We start from the raw sequence: 16,027 nt of genomic DNA on the forward strand, positions 1-16,027 counted from the left end.
GTTCTTTTTTACTGGACAGGTTAGCAAAGAGTGTTGTTGCCATCAGTCCCAGCTCTAAGAAATTTGGCATCCTAGGCAATAAGGTGATGGCCCCCCTTGCATGCAGCACTGCTAATTTACATACAAACAAGAAACTGAATACAATATATATATTTAATATATAGCCTACATAGAGGATAAGATTTAACTACTCACAAAATAAAAACTGTAAACAAGAGGTGAAGGCAACAGGAGGATCTAATGTTATATATAATGTTTTAGAACCTGGTTTGAGATTGACACCTGCCAGCTAATCAAAAACTAGTAATTTCCTTGTATGGCTTATCTTTGTAAGACTGTTGAACACACAGGATGTCTTTTGTTGGTTTATGATTAGAAAATTAGGAAGTGAAAATGGATGTACTATGAACACTCGCAATAACAGCAATCAAAGCCATAATTTGCAAATTGCACTACACTGAACAAAGACAGGCCGTAAGGCTACACGGCTACAAAGATTTAAATGCCCTCATTGTTCCCTTACATCTGCTTTGCTTAGGTATATATTCAGTTTGTTTGGGAAGATGTCCAGAGTGAGAGTTTCCAGGAATTACTTCACAACCAACCACTAACTTTTTAACTTGTGCCTTTCCAAGAAGACTGTTTCATATCAAGGATCCCACAAGAGGCTTCAGTCTCCCACCTGAAATTATGTTAAGACATTTAAAGAGAAACATCTGTTGACATTATAATTGAAGAGTGAACCACCAGTAAGCCTAATCTTTTTAGGCTTTAATTGTGAAAAGACCCCAGTAAAATAGAAACATATTACATGTTTACTTCTTTGCTGAAGTAGCCCGACAGGACATGGACTGTTTAGTTTAGTTTAAATCATCGAGGTGTTTGTCTTTTCTTTTACACTTCTGTATCTATTTCCTGTATTACAAGGAGTTCAGGAAAGGGTCTATCAGCAGCTTCCCTGCTCCTCCCAGCCAGCTCCTGTACCCTGTGCTTCCACTCCGGTCAAATATAGCAGCAGTGGCCCCCTCTGTTGTCCTTCAAGTGGTTTACACGGTCCTGTTCTGGTGTAATTATGTTATCCTCCTCTGTGGGGTGTGGCTGGGTACAGAAATACAGCCGCTTATTTTCACGACCACTTTTTCATCTTCAGCCTCTCCTCTTTGACATGTGGGTCTTCTTGGGTGTGCACTGCCATCCAAGGTTTCCAAGACTAATGGTAAAACAAAAAAAAAAAAACATCTTTAATAACAAGGCATTGGAGGGCCACCCATTTGACATGTTAGTTTTTCTTTTTTGACAGTCAATGAAAAAGAGTGGGAAACAGAAATAGGTTCACAGGACTGTGCAGTGGGAATTACATGTAAGACATATTTAACAAAAAAGAACATCATAAACTCACAAATAGACAGACAGAGATGTTAAAATTATATTATACAAATAGGCCTGAACAGCCTTTAAATATTTAAATGACCTAAAAACATGAACAACACTGTCAATGACCAGGAACCACAATCTTTAAAGGTCCAAAGATTGTTTTTGAACGTCCATGTTCTATGGTAGCCCAGAACGGACAAACTAAAAGCTGCCCCCTTTTGCTACAAATTAGACAGAAATTCAAAATTCACCCCCCTCACAGTTGACATGAACAGTTAAGTTAGCTATAAAGGCCAAAACCATGCTTTGAACCAGGCTGTAAACATGTTTATTTCTGCTGTGAAGTTGGACATTTTAATATGGGTGCATATGGAGAATCACTAATTTCTTAAGCTTGTCTCAAGTGGCTGCTTGAGTAATTACAGTTTTTAACACTTCACATTGGCTTCATTTCCCAGCATTGGAGGTTATGACAGCTGCAAGTTAGCGCTGTTTCATGAGTACAAACAATATACATCACAGACATGACAGTTCTTTTCCAAGAGTGGCAACAAAAACAAAAATCCAGATCAGCTTGTCCCATCTCGCCTGAGCTTTACAGTTACAAATATAGTCATCCATTTAATATAAACTGAGCTTTACAGTTACAAATATAGTCATCCATTTAATATAAAAAAAATCTCAGCTATACAAACAAGACAAGACAAAGAAAATATTTTTAAAAATCAGTAGCATCAGTAAAATATAGGCTTAGTAAACCATTCGACAGAATAAACTTTTCAGAGAGTAATATTTATATTTACATTATTGCCTATATCAATAAAGCAACTATATCTCAAAAAGTACAATGCAAGCCATGTGAGATGCAATGTCTGGAATAAAAAAAAAACCTTTGTATCTGTAATGACTCTCTCGTGTATTTTTTATGAATTAACTTGTTTGTTTTCTGACTTTTGTTGTGGAACGTCCTGTAAATGTGAACTATGGGAAATGAAATATAACCTCTGAAGCAGAGACTTAGAAAGCTACTGTAACACTGTGTCACCTTCATGATACACTAGTAACTAAGCTCCTAATAAGGTAACTAATAATATCTAATAAGGTGACTTTATTTTGAACATATTAGATACATGGTTGGGTATTTACAGATAAAGAAATGGTAGCTTAGGAATTAACTAATGCTCAGCCTGATTTTTATGATGAATTTAGCTGCTTATTTTCATTCTGCTTTGTTCACTCGGATAGCAGATATTCTTCTGTGAATTATAATAATGCTCAGTCTTTTCATTAGGGACCTTGAGATGCTTTCAATTTGTAATTTCATGACTCAAAGTGTTGAAGTGTTTGGTGGTTTTCTTTTGCCAAAACAAATGTCACAGTCAGTGCTGACTAGTACGATGACTCAGTCACAGCCAATAAATCAGTACAGGCTGTTCAAGTCACTGTGTTTGCTGCCATCTAGCGGTGGGTGGGTGTCCTTTTTATGCCAGTGAGGAGGAGGAGGAGGAGGAGGAGGTAGCAAGAAATACACCATTCCACTGCACCTGATAATCACACCGGAATAGTATCTATTTGTCTGCAGCTGCTGAAACACACTGTTTGTGTGTTTGATGACCGCATCGTTGACTTGACTGAACTCATAAGAAGAAAAAAAAAGAAAAGAAGGAGGAGGAGGCTCCAAAGATAAATGCTGTGACACCAGCAACAGGTAGAGTCGTTTTTTTACATTCCTCAGCTTGTGACACAACAGCACGTTTGTTCCTGGAGGAAGTACGGAAGTTGCTGGCTGCCTGTTTCAAGAACCCCTGAAGTCATTGTTTCAGTCGGGCTCATTGGTGAGCGACGCTTGACGCTTTGGGATCATTGAATGGTGACTGAGGATTTTTTTTTAATTTTTTTTTTTCGGGAAATCGCATCTACTCACCATGCAAGGCCACAAGAGGAATGTAAGTGCCCTTTGTCATAAATACTAACAGCCTACAGAGGTTGTATTGATACATAATGGAGCTTTTCTGAGGCTTCTCCTGCTCCACGCTTCTGTTATGTTGTCATACTGTAGGCCTGCTGCCAATTCTGCACTTGTCAGCACCCAAGCCTTACACAGATTAACACAATGCTTTAATCTGAATTAAATTTGATGTATACCTCCACTGGTATCATCAGAGTCAGAGTGTATTCATAGGTCTGCCACACCTTTAATATTTTAGCCTCCATGTAACCTGTGTGTATAATGCTCTCTGGGTGAATAGCATAGATTGGCATGATGGGAGAGAGCACATCTACATGCCAGGTTGTTCAGTCAGGTGAGATTAACCCTCCTCAGTGACAGTCCCACGGTGAGTCAGGCTCACCACAGGTTTCTCTCAGCACTGTGGCATTTACTGACACACCCCCCAAATCACGGTTAGACAAGATTCTTTTGGAGGTAATGACCTTACTGCTTATTTTCACAAGTTTATTATTAGATTTGATTGTTATTATAAACTACCCTTCTTGGTAAACTCACGTGTATACAAATAACTAAATTATTTTCTCATGAGTTGCCATACCTGTTTGGCTGACTTCTTCTTGACTGATACTATTTATCAATATTGTGTTGTATAGAACAGTATTGAATTCCTGGAATTAATGGGAGTTGTGAGAGAGAATGGCAACGAACAGACATCACTTCCTCCCGTGGTAAGAGTTTCGTGTGTCCACTTTAACAATATGCTAACTATTCATGTCCACTTTAAATCACAGATTATCCACTTAATGTCTGAAAGTTTGACTTTGGCTTATCATTTTTTATCATGCAGCAAACTCCGCTATCGTACGACTACATCTTGGTTGCCAAAACAATTGATAATCAGGAGAGAGAGGCTTTCAAAAAGCAAACTGAATACATTGACGAATTGAAAAAGAAGAACATTAAAGTCACAGTAAGTGTTTAATTAAATATATTTATCTTTAATTTGTAACACTTCTCTATGATTCATTCATTTACCTCATCTTTATTTGCCTCTGGTAGAAAATTATTGATGATGAGCTCGTCTTCTATGGGATTCAAGCACCTAAAGAAATCTTTGAGAAGTACAGGTATCTACTCAAAGTGTCTGACGCTTGTAACTGGAGCTCGGATCAGAATGTTGTACCACTCAGCACCAGGTAAAATATGTTTTCATAGCTGTTTTGGACATTTTGAGCAATTACAGATGCTATTAGAAGTATCTGTGATTGTTTACGTGTTCAAATGATCTTCAAAGCCTGTGGCACAGAGATGAAATCTTACCCTTAGAATCGTCCTTCTTTCAGGATAAGGATTGTCCACTTTATCTTGAATCACACCCATATCCGTTCAGGAGGTGAGAAAGACTTCCTGTATTTTCAGTCCTGATGCTCCTCAGGTAACCGGACACCTAATCTTTCATGTAATGCTTCTCATCTGTTGTTTTTCTTAGAGAGTTTGCGTGATCTTATGAAGATGAAGGTTTTTGAAGCAAGATTCTGCTTGCATGAGGTAAAAATCCCAACACACAGCATATGCCTTGTCCTTTCTACAGTATCTAATATATATTATGATCTAAACAGTCAATTTGGTCTTTAGGTATTGTATGAATAAATAATAAAAACAGGTCTCTGATCAGTCTTATATTTTCACGTGACCACTAAAGTGTTTTGTCTTCCTAAGAGCTTCTAAAATTATAAAGTGGCAGTGGCCTTCCAAAGCAATATATTGTTGCAAGAAAAGTATTTGTTCACAGAGACAACATGCGAGTCACATTAATGCAGTGAGTCACTCATGCTGGGAGTAAGTGGGCATCTGTGTGAGCATACACAGATACATATGTGACCATATGATCATGTGTTTACGTAATAACATCGTGGGAGGTGAAGTGGTTGCCACAAACTAAAATGTAAATACGTTTACCGAGCTTATTGGAAATATAAGGCAGTATTCATTTTAATTGTTTCTTCAAATGTGTATATATAAGTGAATAAAATCAAATATTATGTGATATATTTATATGCTGTAAGCATTTTCAGTTTGACTGTATGCTGTGGTCACAGATATGTACTAAGATCTTCTCCATGCTGGAGATTTTCTTTGATTTCTGTGCTTCTGTTTTCAGAAAAAGAAACAGAAAGATCTGAAGGAGAGCTGGGCACGATGGACAGCCTGTCTCCAAGGGCAACCCATAACTGCTGTCAGGTTTGGACTGCAACACAACAGCCTATTCATTACTCTGCTCTTTACAGTCGCTGTTATTGCAGCATTATTGTTTTCCATGTCACCCTACTGTGAAGTAGGTTCAAGTATTAACAAGACAACAGCAATCAAGTCAACATCCTACGCATGATGCAGGGATTGTTTGGACTCATTATTTAAAATGATGCACGGCACTCAGTGCTGCCGCAGATTTAAGTTGTTGTCTTTGTCTTTAGATTCACAATGTAAACATGCATCATGTTTCCAGTTTTAAGTACAAATATGTATAAGCTTCATGTCAAAGCTTCAAGTTTACAAATTGCAAATGTGCAATATATTCATATAATTTTGACATAATATTGTCTCTGGACTATGTGTCTGTGTTAATGTGTGCGTCTGTGTAAACGTGTGTATTCTTATATCAGGAACTACTTTGGGGAGAAGGTGGCCTTGTACTACCTGTGGTTGGGCTGGTACACTTATCTGCTCATCCCGCCTGCTATCATTGGGGTCATAGTCTTCCTTTATGGCCTTGCCTTCTTCAACAGCTCACCCCTCATGTGAGTTTCTCCACAACTAACTCCACAGTATCTGCATTAAAACTTTTCACTGCAATGAATAAAGCTGTGTTCTTGTGTTACAGAAAGGAGGTTTGTGAGGCTGACATAGTCATGTGTCCACTATGTGACAGGAGATGCAAAGTGTGGCAGCTATCCGATACCTGCACGTATGCCAAGGTACATGAGTGCATTTACAGGACACAGCTGAATGTTTGCGTGTCTGTTGCTCACTGTTGTTCTTGTCTGCCTACAGGTGAGCCTACTGTTCGATAATAATGGCACGGTGCTATTTGCAATGTTCATGGCAGTGTGGGGTGAGTTCTGTGTGGCTACATGACATAATTTTTCAATATTCAGATCTTTGTTTGAACGTAATGTGATTCTTCTTGCAGCCACTAAATCATGTGCAATCCAGCATTTTTCGTTCCAAATTTTTTTGCCTATATAGTACGACTTGTACATTAAGTCCTTTATCTGCCTCGTTCATTTTCATTTTCATTTTCGGTTTATATAACTGCCTGGATGTTTTTTTCACTGAGACATGTACTGCCAAGGAGAAGCCACATCAGCGAAAGAACCTACTCGTCCTGGCTACTCTCATCTTATTCAGCCTGGGCCATCTGGCCATGGGGGTGGTCAAGCAGTCATCTAAAGAACATATAAATGCTCTTTCACCACCCCTTTTCAGCTTTTAAAACCGTGTTGTTTTTGTGGATTAAAACAAGGATTCAAGCAAGATGATAATTTACTTGAGTGAAGTTTATCAGCACAGCTGTGGGTGGAAGTTTAACAAGAACAGAAACTGCAGATTAAGAGAAATATAAGAGGAATTATGTAAAAGGGAGTCATGACAGTAAGAAACAGAAAGAATGCGTCATGGACAGAAAAGTGGAACACTGATAGGGTGTTGTGGGAGAAAATGGAAGTCTTTTTACAGTGCAGGTTAAAAAAACATATAAAAACGAAAACACTATAATTTTATGTTTACCATCTGAAAAAGGTCAACAAGGGCTGGAGCTCATATGACGCAATTTACCATTCAAGTAGCAGTTTACAGTAAGACCACAGAAGCAAGGATCAGTTTCTGAGTTTTCTGCTGCCAAATTTCTATTTTTAACAAATGTTTTTATGCACTAAACCTAACCCAAACTATAAAGTTGTCTTACTTTCCAAAACTTAAACACAGCCCCCCACTTTGTAATTGTCAGCCCTGTATCAGTATGCTATAACAAAAAGCAAATATGTAAATGGAAATATTGGAAGTTTTTCAAATATGAAACCTTAAATGAAATCATGTTAATATTCAAATGCAAATCAATGCAAAACCTCTACCAAATATCCCAAAAGTGGTAAAAGTTATTAACACCACAGTGGATCTATGTGTTCAAAAGCTGCCACTGTTGTTCATTACTTTTTTTTTTAAAGATTATATTTTTGGCCTTTTATGATAGTACAGCTGAAGATAGAGAGGAAGCAGAGAGAGGGGGAATGACACGCAGTAAATGGCCGTCCAATGCAGGATTCGAACCAGGGCCAGCTGCAGCGAGGACTGTAGCCTCTTGCTACAGCCGCTTAACCCACTACGCTACCAACCGCCCCCTGTTGTTCATTTCTTATATATTTTTTGTTCCACAGACTTTATGAACTTAATAATAAGTTAACTTAATAATCCTTGATCTTCACAGCAACGTTGTTTTTGGAGTTCTGGAAGAGACATCGGGCTTCCTATGTGTGCGACTGGAAAGTGTCTGATTGGTGTGAAGAGGAGGTATTATCTCAGTTTTAAACATACATACATACATATATAATACTATATATTATATATATATCTATATATATATATATATATATATATATATATATTATTATTATTATATATATATATATATATATAATATATATATATTATATAATATATATATATATATATAAAAAACATTTCACCACTTCAGTGCTTATTGCATTTTATGACTGTTTTCTTTTTTTCTATTATGTTTTACTGTAGGAGGAACTGATCCTGGAAATTGTGAACAATGCCCAGTGTGCACCAAAAGAACATAAGCACTCCTATCTGCGCAGCATCCTGGTTTTGATCTGTGTCACAGCTATGGTGGGTGTCATTTTTACACTCTTCAGAGCTTCATACATTTTTAGACTTCAGCAGGTTAAATTTTGGTATGGTTCAGTAGTGCTGCAAAGGGCCCAAGTGATACAAATGAGTGTTTTTGTGTTCCCACAGATATTGGTGATCATTGGCCTGGCACATGCTTTGGTGGTGTTCAGGGTGATTGCAGCAGTGCTTTTGGCTGATGGATCATGGGAGTTCCTGAGCACCCACTCCAACAGCGGAGCAATGATGCTGGGGGCCATCCTCCATTACCTCATCATCACTGTCATGACACGGGTACGCAGGTGTCTTAGTATCTGTCTTCCTGTTAGTGATATCCTCTGTGACTCTGATTATGTCTTTTTTTCTTTGCAGATCAACAGGATTGTAGCCATGAAGCTCTGTGAAATAGGTATGTTTACTTATGCCAATTTTAAAGAGAAATGCGGTTACTCAAATATCCCAATCATGTTTGCAGGCAGATATAAACATTAGCATTAAAACATCCTTTTTTTATTGTTTTATTTTAAATAATAATGTGCTTCAGGATAACAAAATGTTACACACGCAGTTATTTGAATAGTCAGGTATGGTGAGAACCGACAAAGAAATCCATCAAGGTTGAAGCAGGAAGGCGGCACTCAGACAGAAATCAGGTCAGACACACAGTTAACACACAGATAACACACAGATAACACACAGAGCAGCGGGTTCAGTCAGGAAAGTCTTAGCACACTTACATTAAAAGCAATGAGTCATAAAAGAAACTGGCATTATATGAAGACATGTTGTTTATGATCAAACAACTGCTTTAAAGGCTAAAGTTGGACTTTTGAACTGGGCGTCTATGCTAATTGGAGAGAAAAGTTGTAAATATGTGTGGTAGGTCAGGTGATATTCAGCGGAAAGTGAGGCATTACAAGATGTACACTAGGAACTGAAAGAGAGAGAGAGGTAGAAAAGGGAAATGGTGCAGGAATCATCATAAAAATATCGGCCACTGGACCTGACATGCCGAGTTCCCAACTGGAGGGTCAGAACCCCTAATGGGTCATAAGACAAATCTGAACGTTCAAAAAATAAATAATAAGATGGGATGGGGCAATGTGAGATATAAACATCTCAAACCTCTAAAAAAACGACCAAAATAAACAGCCTGAGGGGGGACAACAGCACCCTCTGGACAGCTCACAATGCAGCAACAAGTCACAAAGGGTCATGAGTAATCATTTCCAGTCACAATCTGGATTCTTTTCGCAGCAGATATTTTGACTTGTCATGGCAGAAGATGCACAGATGTAATCATTAGTTAATTTAACGATAGCTCTCTGTCTGTTTGAAGTGTTGAACCTGCCATCATGAAGTCGAGTGTCCATGTAGACTTTGTGTTGAACCAGTCAAGTTTGTCTGTGATGTGTTAATTACAGTTTCTTAAAATTGTCCATAGAAATGGAAGATTAAAAAACAACAACTTTAGATTTGAACATGAACATGCTTATTATACCTTCACAATTTTTCAGGTAGTAAAAAATAGAAATTTCAGTTCTGTAGTAGGGAGTCTGCTGTGTGTGAGATTGTGCCATCGATCCACCAAACATTCAATTGCATGAACGCTGACATGAAGTCTGTCTTTTTTAGAGGAAACAAGGTCGTTTGCTGCCACAGAAAAGAGTTTCACCGTCAAGATGTTCACCTTCCAGTTCTTCACCTATTTCTCCTCCCTCTTCTACGTAGCCTTTTTCCTTGGCAGGTAAGAACAAGTGGACTTTGATGCTTTTTAACATCATTTCAGCCATATCACCTGGCTCTAGGCTCAGTTTCACAATTTAAACCAACATTGTGTATAAATTGGTCCCCCCAGTTTCAGAGTACAATGTCTCTGTGGTAAATATGGACAGATGTATGTATGTGTGTATTTTTTATGATTACATTACTTATGGACAAAAGCTGGTGAGCCAAAGATCAAGCAAGTGCAACAACACAAGACATAGCAGCCAGCTAATGTTACTCTGTCACCTGTCTTTCAGCCTTTTATTTCATGACGCTCTTGCCAACAACTTAAAGTCAGTTCCAGATTTATCTCTTGTCTGGCGGCTTCTTGCTTGGTCACTCTCTCCTTTTCTTTTCTTAACTTCCTCCATTAAAATCATTTCCTCCTTTCCAAAACACCTCTGGTCATACAGTCCAGGCAGCCCAGTTTACTTTACTGTCCATCAGGAAACTGTAAATCACTGAGTTGATACAAAGAAGCCAGAAGGTAAACCAGAAAACATTATATCTTCCAGTTTCACTAAAATAAGTGAAATCATTGACCATGTGTGACTTAGTGCTGTAAAATGTTACATACTTCTTGAGGGAGATCATAACAGGAGAATAAAATGACATAGTTTGAGAACAGGCGTACAGGGCCTGGAGTGAGAATGAGAGAAATAACATACAACTCATCAAAATGATTTAAAATCTGTTATTTTATGGTGGGAAAGTTACACCATGTTGCTTTAAATTAAAGTCCAAATGAAAGAAACTCATTGTTCTTGCTTATTAACAAACATTATCGAAACCTAATGGAAATGTATGACTGTAACACTAATATAGTGTTTCCATAACTTATATGACAGGATAAATGGTCATCCTGGTGGTTATGTCCGGATTGCAGGGAAATGGAGGCTGGAGGAGGTGAGCAACGTGAATGTTTTCTCCATTTAGATTGACAAAATGTTTTATAAAGTTAAAATGCTGTTATAAATCTGAATATTGTATCTGATTGCTTTCCAAACGTTTCACTCTTCCCTGTTCAGTGTCATCCGAGTGGATGTCTCACAGACCTGTTCATCCAAATGGCAATTATAATGGTACTCAAGCAAACCATCAGCAATGTCTTTGAGTTCACTGGCCCGTGAGTATAAATCAGATTTGTGATTTTATATTCTACACATGCACTGTGTAATTCACTTTACTCACACTGGGTATCTGCCTCTGGTTTGCTTCAGCTGGTTTTGCAGGTGGCTGAAGAGAAAAAGAACCCAGAAGCTACAGAGGAAATGTGCCCACTGTTACCTGAAAGATGAATCAGAGGCCAAATACGGAGCTGAACTGTGTGACAACTGCAAGCTTCGAGACTGGCTCAGCAACTACCGTCTCAATGACGTTGACTCCTTCAGCCTGTTCAATGAGTTTCTGGAGATGGGTATGTACTCTGCTGAATGCTTTAACAACAATAACATGAGATATAGACTGCTTCTGGCAAACAATATTTTTCTTTTCTCTGTCCTTAGTGATCCAGTTCAGCTTTACCACCATATTTGTGGCAGCATTTCCTCTTGCTCCTCTGCTAGCCCTCATCAATAATGTAATTGAGATTCGCTTGGATGCCATTAAAATGGTCACTCTGGAGCGCAGACTGGTTCCCAAGAAAACCAACGATATTGGTGAGAGTCTCTTATGAACTGAGAATTGATTTGTTAACTCTAACTTGACAGCAAAAGGTTGTACTGAAAGTATAAATCTCCTTTCGACAGGGGTGTGGATAGACGTGTTGGAGGCTATCGGTGTCTTAGCTGTCATTGCGAATGGGCTGGTCATTGGTGTATCTTCAGACTTCATCCCTCGATTGGTGTACCGCTACCGCTATGGCCCATGTGCCAACGGCACAGGAACAGACACTGAGTGAGAATGTGCATTCTTCTCGAAAATGTTTGTGTTCTGTCATGTTCTGTGCAACACTCACATTTAAACTATATCATTTTGCTTTTCAAGCTGCATGGTTGGCTACATCAACAACTCTCTCTCCATTGCAAAAATGAGTGACCAGAACATACACAAAGAGTTTTCACCTCATCAGATGGTCACTGCTAGTGGCTTGAATGTCTCTTACTGCAGGTTTGTTCTCTTTTAATCCTATTTTGCCTTCTGCAGCTGAAGAGTTATTTAACTGGCATCACTCTAACTTTAGGTTAGGACAAACCAATGTCCAGACATATAATTTGGGTAACAACAGAGTGGTATGAGTAAGTACTCATACTGTTAACCACTGATGTTAATGACTGTTCAGGGTTCCTAGTACATTCCTGAAAAGACTGTAACCTGTAAATAGAAGTGCAATTTTTAAAGTCTTAAAAATAGGTGGCCATCACGGCAGCTAGTATTCACAATGATCCACTGTGTGATATTTAAAACAACTGATAAAGGAGATAACATATGTTTCTTTTCATAGCTATAAAGACTACAGGAGCAACGAGGACTACAGTTTTACCCCACAGTTCTGGCTAATTTTAGCAGTACGCTTTGCGTTTGTCATCCTGTTTGAGGTAAGCCCTGAAGATCAAACCAGAAACCACTAACCACCTTTTTTTATATTGATTTCTTTGAACAATCTTCTTTTGTAGCGTAGCATCCAACCAACACAACACCAAAATCTCACCATTGTTTGTCTATTTTACAACTCGGGATGTCACACATACGAACAGTGAGCTGAGTTATAAGAGAATAAGGAAGTGTGTAATGAAACCATATGTCCACAGAAAGAAAAGGAGATTGCATTCCTAACATTTCCTTCTCTGCTTGCAGCATGTTGTTGTCATTTGCAAGTTCATTGCAGCCTGGTTTGTGCCGAGCGCTCCCATGCAAGTCAAGAATGATAGACTCTTTGATAAACTCAACAGACTAAAAGAAGAACTCAGGTGAGCTTTGAATAATATGTGGTTAGACTGGCATGACAGCTGGTTTCTAAAAAAAAAACATAGTATCATGTAACATGTCCTTCTTGTGGTTTTGTTTAAGTACTGCAAATTAAAAACAATAAAAATGTAATACAGTGGTTCCTAAAATTTGGATTCATCTATCTGAAGCACTCGATCAGTATTGGTGCTGGTACTGACCTTAATAGCAGGTATTGTGTATGGGCCATGATGTGACCGATCCACAGCAAATGCAGTTTCTTTGTCAGTGTCATTCTAAAAATGTCATTCATTCAAGCTGCTGCTGACTGATTACATAAAAATCATCCCAATGAGTCCCACACAGGGAGGTTTTTATGAAAATATTTGTTCAGTGCATCTGTAGCTCAAACATGGACTGGATGTTTCTCGTTATTTTTATTTGCAAATGAAAAGTTATACTACTTTGGCTTTGCTGATGCAAGGTGCGAAAGACAACTGATGTGTTTGATTAGCGCAACTTAGGTTTTGTTTCGCTTTCTAAAAAAAATCTAGATAAGCTGAATCTTGATAAACCTGCTAGCGTCAGAGCACTCGTTTCTCTAATGAATTAGATTCACAGACAGCAGACAGAAAGAATAACAATAGTAATGCCACATTTACACCAATACAATGGCACATTAGTGCTGTTATTAGCCACACTTGTGTTTCAGAGGTCAAAATGTTTCCTCTGAGAAAGTTTTCACTTTACTTTCACTCTTCTTCTTTGTCACATGGACTTCTGGATTTCCTTGTTTGGGAACCACTGCATTAAAACTTTTGAGATGTCCACTGTATTACAGTTTTTTTATTTGCTTAAACACAATTTTGCAAACTAGGCTGGTTTTATCAAAATACTAACACAATTCACCAAACCACACACCAGAACTGCAAAACACCTCAGATATCCCGCAAAATGAAAGACTGCAACCAAAATCAAACTTTTGCACCAGATGGCACACACTTCATTCGTATTCGTAGATTTTTGTCTAACCAACTACACACTGTTGGGCATAATGAAAAGCAGTCTCATCTTTAGTATGCTTTGCCATCATACTAACATAGTTCAAACTGTAGAGAATTCTTCAGATTGTTCACATGCACAGAAATATTTGCAGATACACACACGTGCTATTGAAATATTTGTTTTATTTATTTTTCACCAAACGAGTCAGTGCAACATATGCACAGCAGACATATTTACGTTGGAGTGAACTAAAATATGCTCACAAAACAGTAAGCTGAAAAAATGTCAGAAAAAATACATAAATACATAAAAAAATAAAGAGGAAAGCAAAATAATTTGACAACACTGCTCTACCCCTTCCAAAGATGCTCACCTATGGTCTTGTATTGCTTACTTCCTGATTGAAGTGTTAACAATTGCATAACACCATGTGCTACCTGTTTGGCCAGGTGGCACATGTAGTGGCCAATGAGCTCACGTAGAGTCATTTTAAATGGCAGTGTTTTGAAATTGCAAACATGTGACTTTATGTCAGATTGTTGTGTCTTATGCAGAGAACTGCATTCAGTACACTTAAAAAGAGCCACTTCGAATTGCAAAATGTGTGTAAAGCAGAAAATGTGTTTAAAGTTTTGGAGATTTGAGATGAGGTTTTGCTTCCTGTGTGTCAGTTTAAATATTTGTGCCATCCATGTCATTTCAGTGTGTTAGCAACTGGACAAAACTGTAACACTTTCTTGAGTTTCTGAAATGAAAGTGAATGGTTGCAGGGTAGATATACAGATATACATATACAATGCAGGCAGTATTTCTCCTCATGAATTAATTCTAAGAAATATACACTGAAAAAAATGAACTGTATCTGTGTTGTCTAAATGTTCTAGTTTATAGCTTTAGTTATGTGTTTATAATATATATGTAAACATATATAATATTGTGATCCTGCAACTAACAAGTCCTTGCTTTGGTCTCTTACAGCTCATTTGAAGCGTGACAGCATACGGACACTTTAACATTACACATTTTCCCCCTGAGGTCATGAACCGAGTGCTGCCTTGTGCATTAAAGTGTCCAGACTATCACAGTGTTGAGTCAAACTTCGAAGCCATTAATCATCTCTCTGAAGAGTTCAGATGGAGGCCTTTCATTCTCTTTTATTGTTTGCAGTCTAATGTTAAGTGCTGGCTATTTGGATTCTCGTCTATGAAATGGACTTTGAAGACAGACTAATGTACAGTAACAGATTTTACTGACCACGTCTTTCATGAGATTATTCTTATTCTATTTTAAGAATGCACTGATAGCTTACTGTTGGATCTCTATATTTGTGAGATGTATGTGAGTGTTTTTATTGAAAGCCTAAACTAAACATAATTTATACTGCTACTGCACATACAGTACTGATTGTGTGTTACGATGTTGCCTTATACTGTAAAAAAAAAAAAGAAAAAAAAAAGTGCTACGATTAATGTCATTACTGCAGACTGATTTTGATGGCGTCTTTTGTAAATCAGACATAAGAATGTTTTGCATTGTAATATTTTATATTATTGAATAAAAGAGGAAACTTTTGGCCTCATGTAATGTATTTTAAAATCAGGTTTAATTCAATTTAAATGTGTCATAGTTGAGATTTTTCCATTTGACAAATTTAAGAGTAAAAACATTTTGTACTGGTGTCAATCTGTATTTATTTGTGTTCGATAATAGCGTCAGTGATGTAGGACACTGAAGTCAGGCCCTCCTCCTTCATTGTTTATGGGAATTAAATCACCTGAGGAAGATTTAATCACCTGAGATCTGAGAATGATTTTACATAGAAGTCACACACAGTTGTATTCATTTGTCTCAATATTTTTTACATTATGTGTATTAAAAGTCATTTTAAAAAGAAATGTATCCCTGGCAGTGTGGAAAAGGTTGAGCTCTGAGTACCATGTTAAAGATACAATTTAAAGAAAATATATTTTAACACTATACCACTCTCTGATAAGGCACTCTTTATTTGTTTATTCATAGTTTTATAAATTAATAGGTAATAAACATTTATAAAGACACCTTCTGGGTTGCCAGGTTTTATGTGATCTAGGTTTCTGAGGGTAAAGTCATTTAATTTATTAACATTTTAACAGTTAA

At 37.6% G+C, this 16,027-nt stretch overlaps 1 protein-coding gene across 1 annotated transcript; it reads left to right on the forward strand.

Annotated features, from left to right (window-relative positions):
* The first annotated feature begins 2,857 nt into the window (after positions 1-2,857).
* LOC104932021 (anoctamin-9) lies at positions 2,858-15,336 on the forward strand. The gene is made up of 24 exons (XM_027272514.1): positions 2,858-3,320; positions 3,979-4,053; positions 4,173-4,295; positions 4,385-4,521; positions 4,669-4,718; positions 4,815-4,873; positions 5,487-5,566; positions 5,989-6,123; positions 6,207-6,300; positions 6,377-6,437; positions 7,809-7,891; positions 8,129-8,233; positions 8,363-8,527; positions 8,606-8,642; positions 9,869-9,980; positions 10,849-10,906; positions 11,029-11,126; positions 11,221-11,417; positions 11,506-11,658; positions 11,749-11,896; positions 11,987-12,109; positions 12,444-12,537; positions 12,797-12,909; positions 14,870-15,336. The coding sequence occupies exons 1-24, from the start codon at positions 3,300-3,302 to the stop codon at positions 14,883-14,885; spliced, it is 2,337 nt and encodes a 778-aa protein (XP_027128315.1). The 5' UTR covers positions 2,858-3,299; the 3' UTR covers positions 14,886-15,336.
* The last annotated feature ends 691 nt before the right edge of the window (positions 15,337-16,027 follow it).

This window comes from Larimichthys crocea, chromosome XXI (assembly GCF_000972845.2).
Source record: "Larimichthys crocea isolate SSNF chromosome XXI, L_crocea_2.0, whole genome shotgun sequence".
In the NCBI taxonomy this organism is placed as follows: Eukaryota; Metazoa; Chordata; class Actinopteri; family Sciaenidae; genus Larimichthys; species Larimichthys crocea.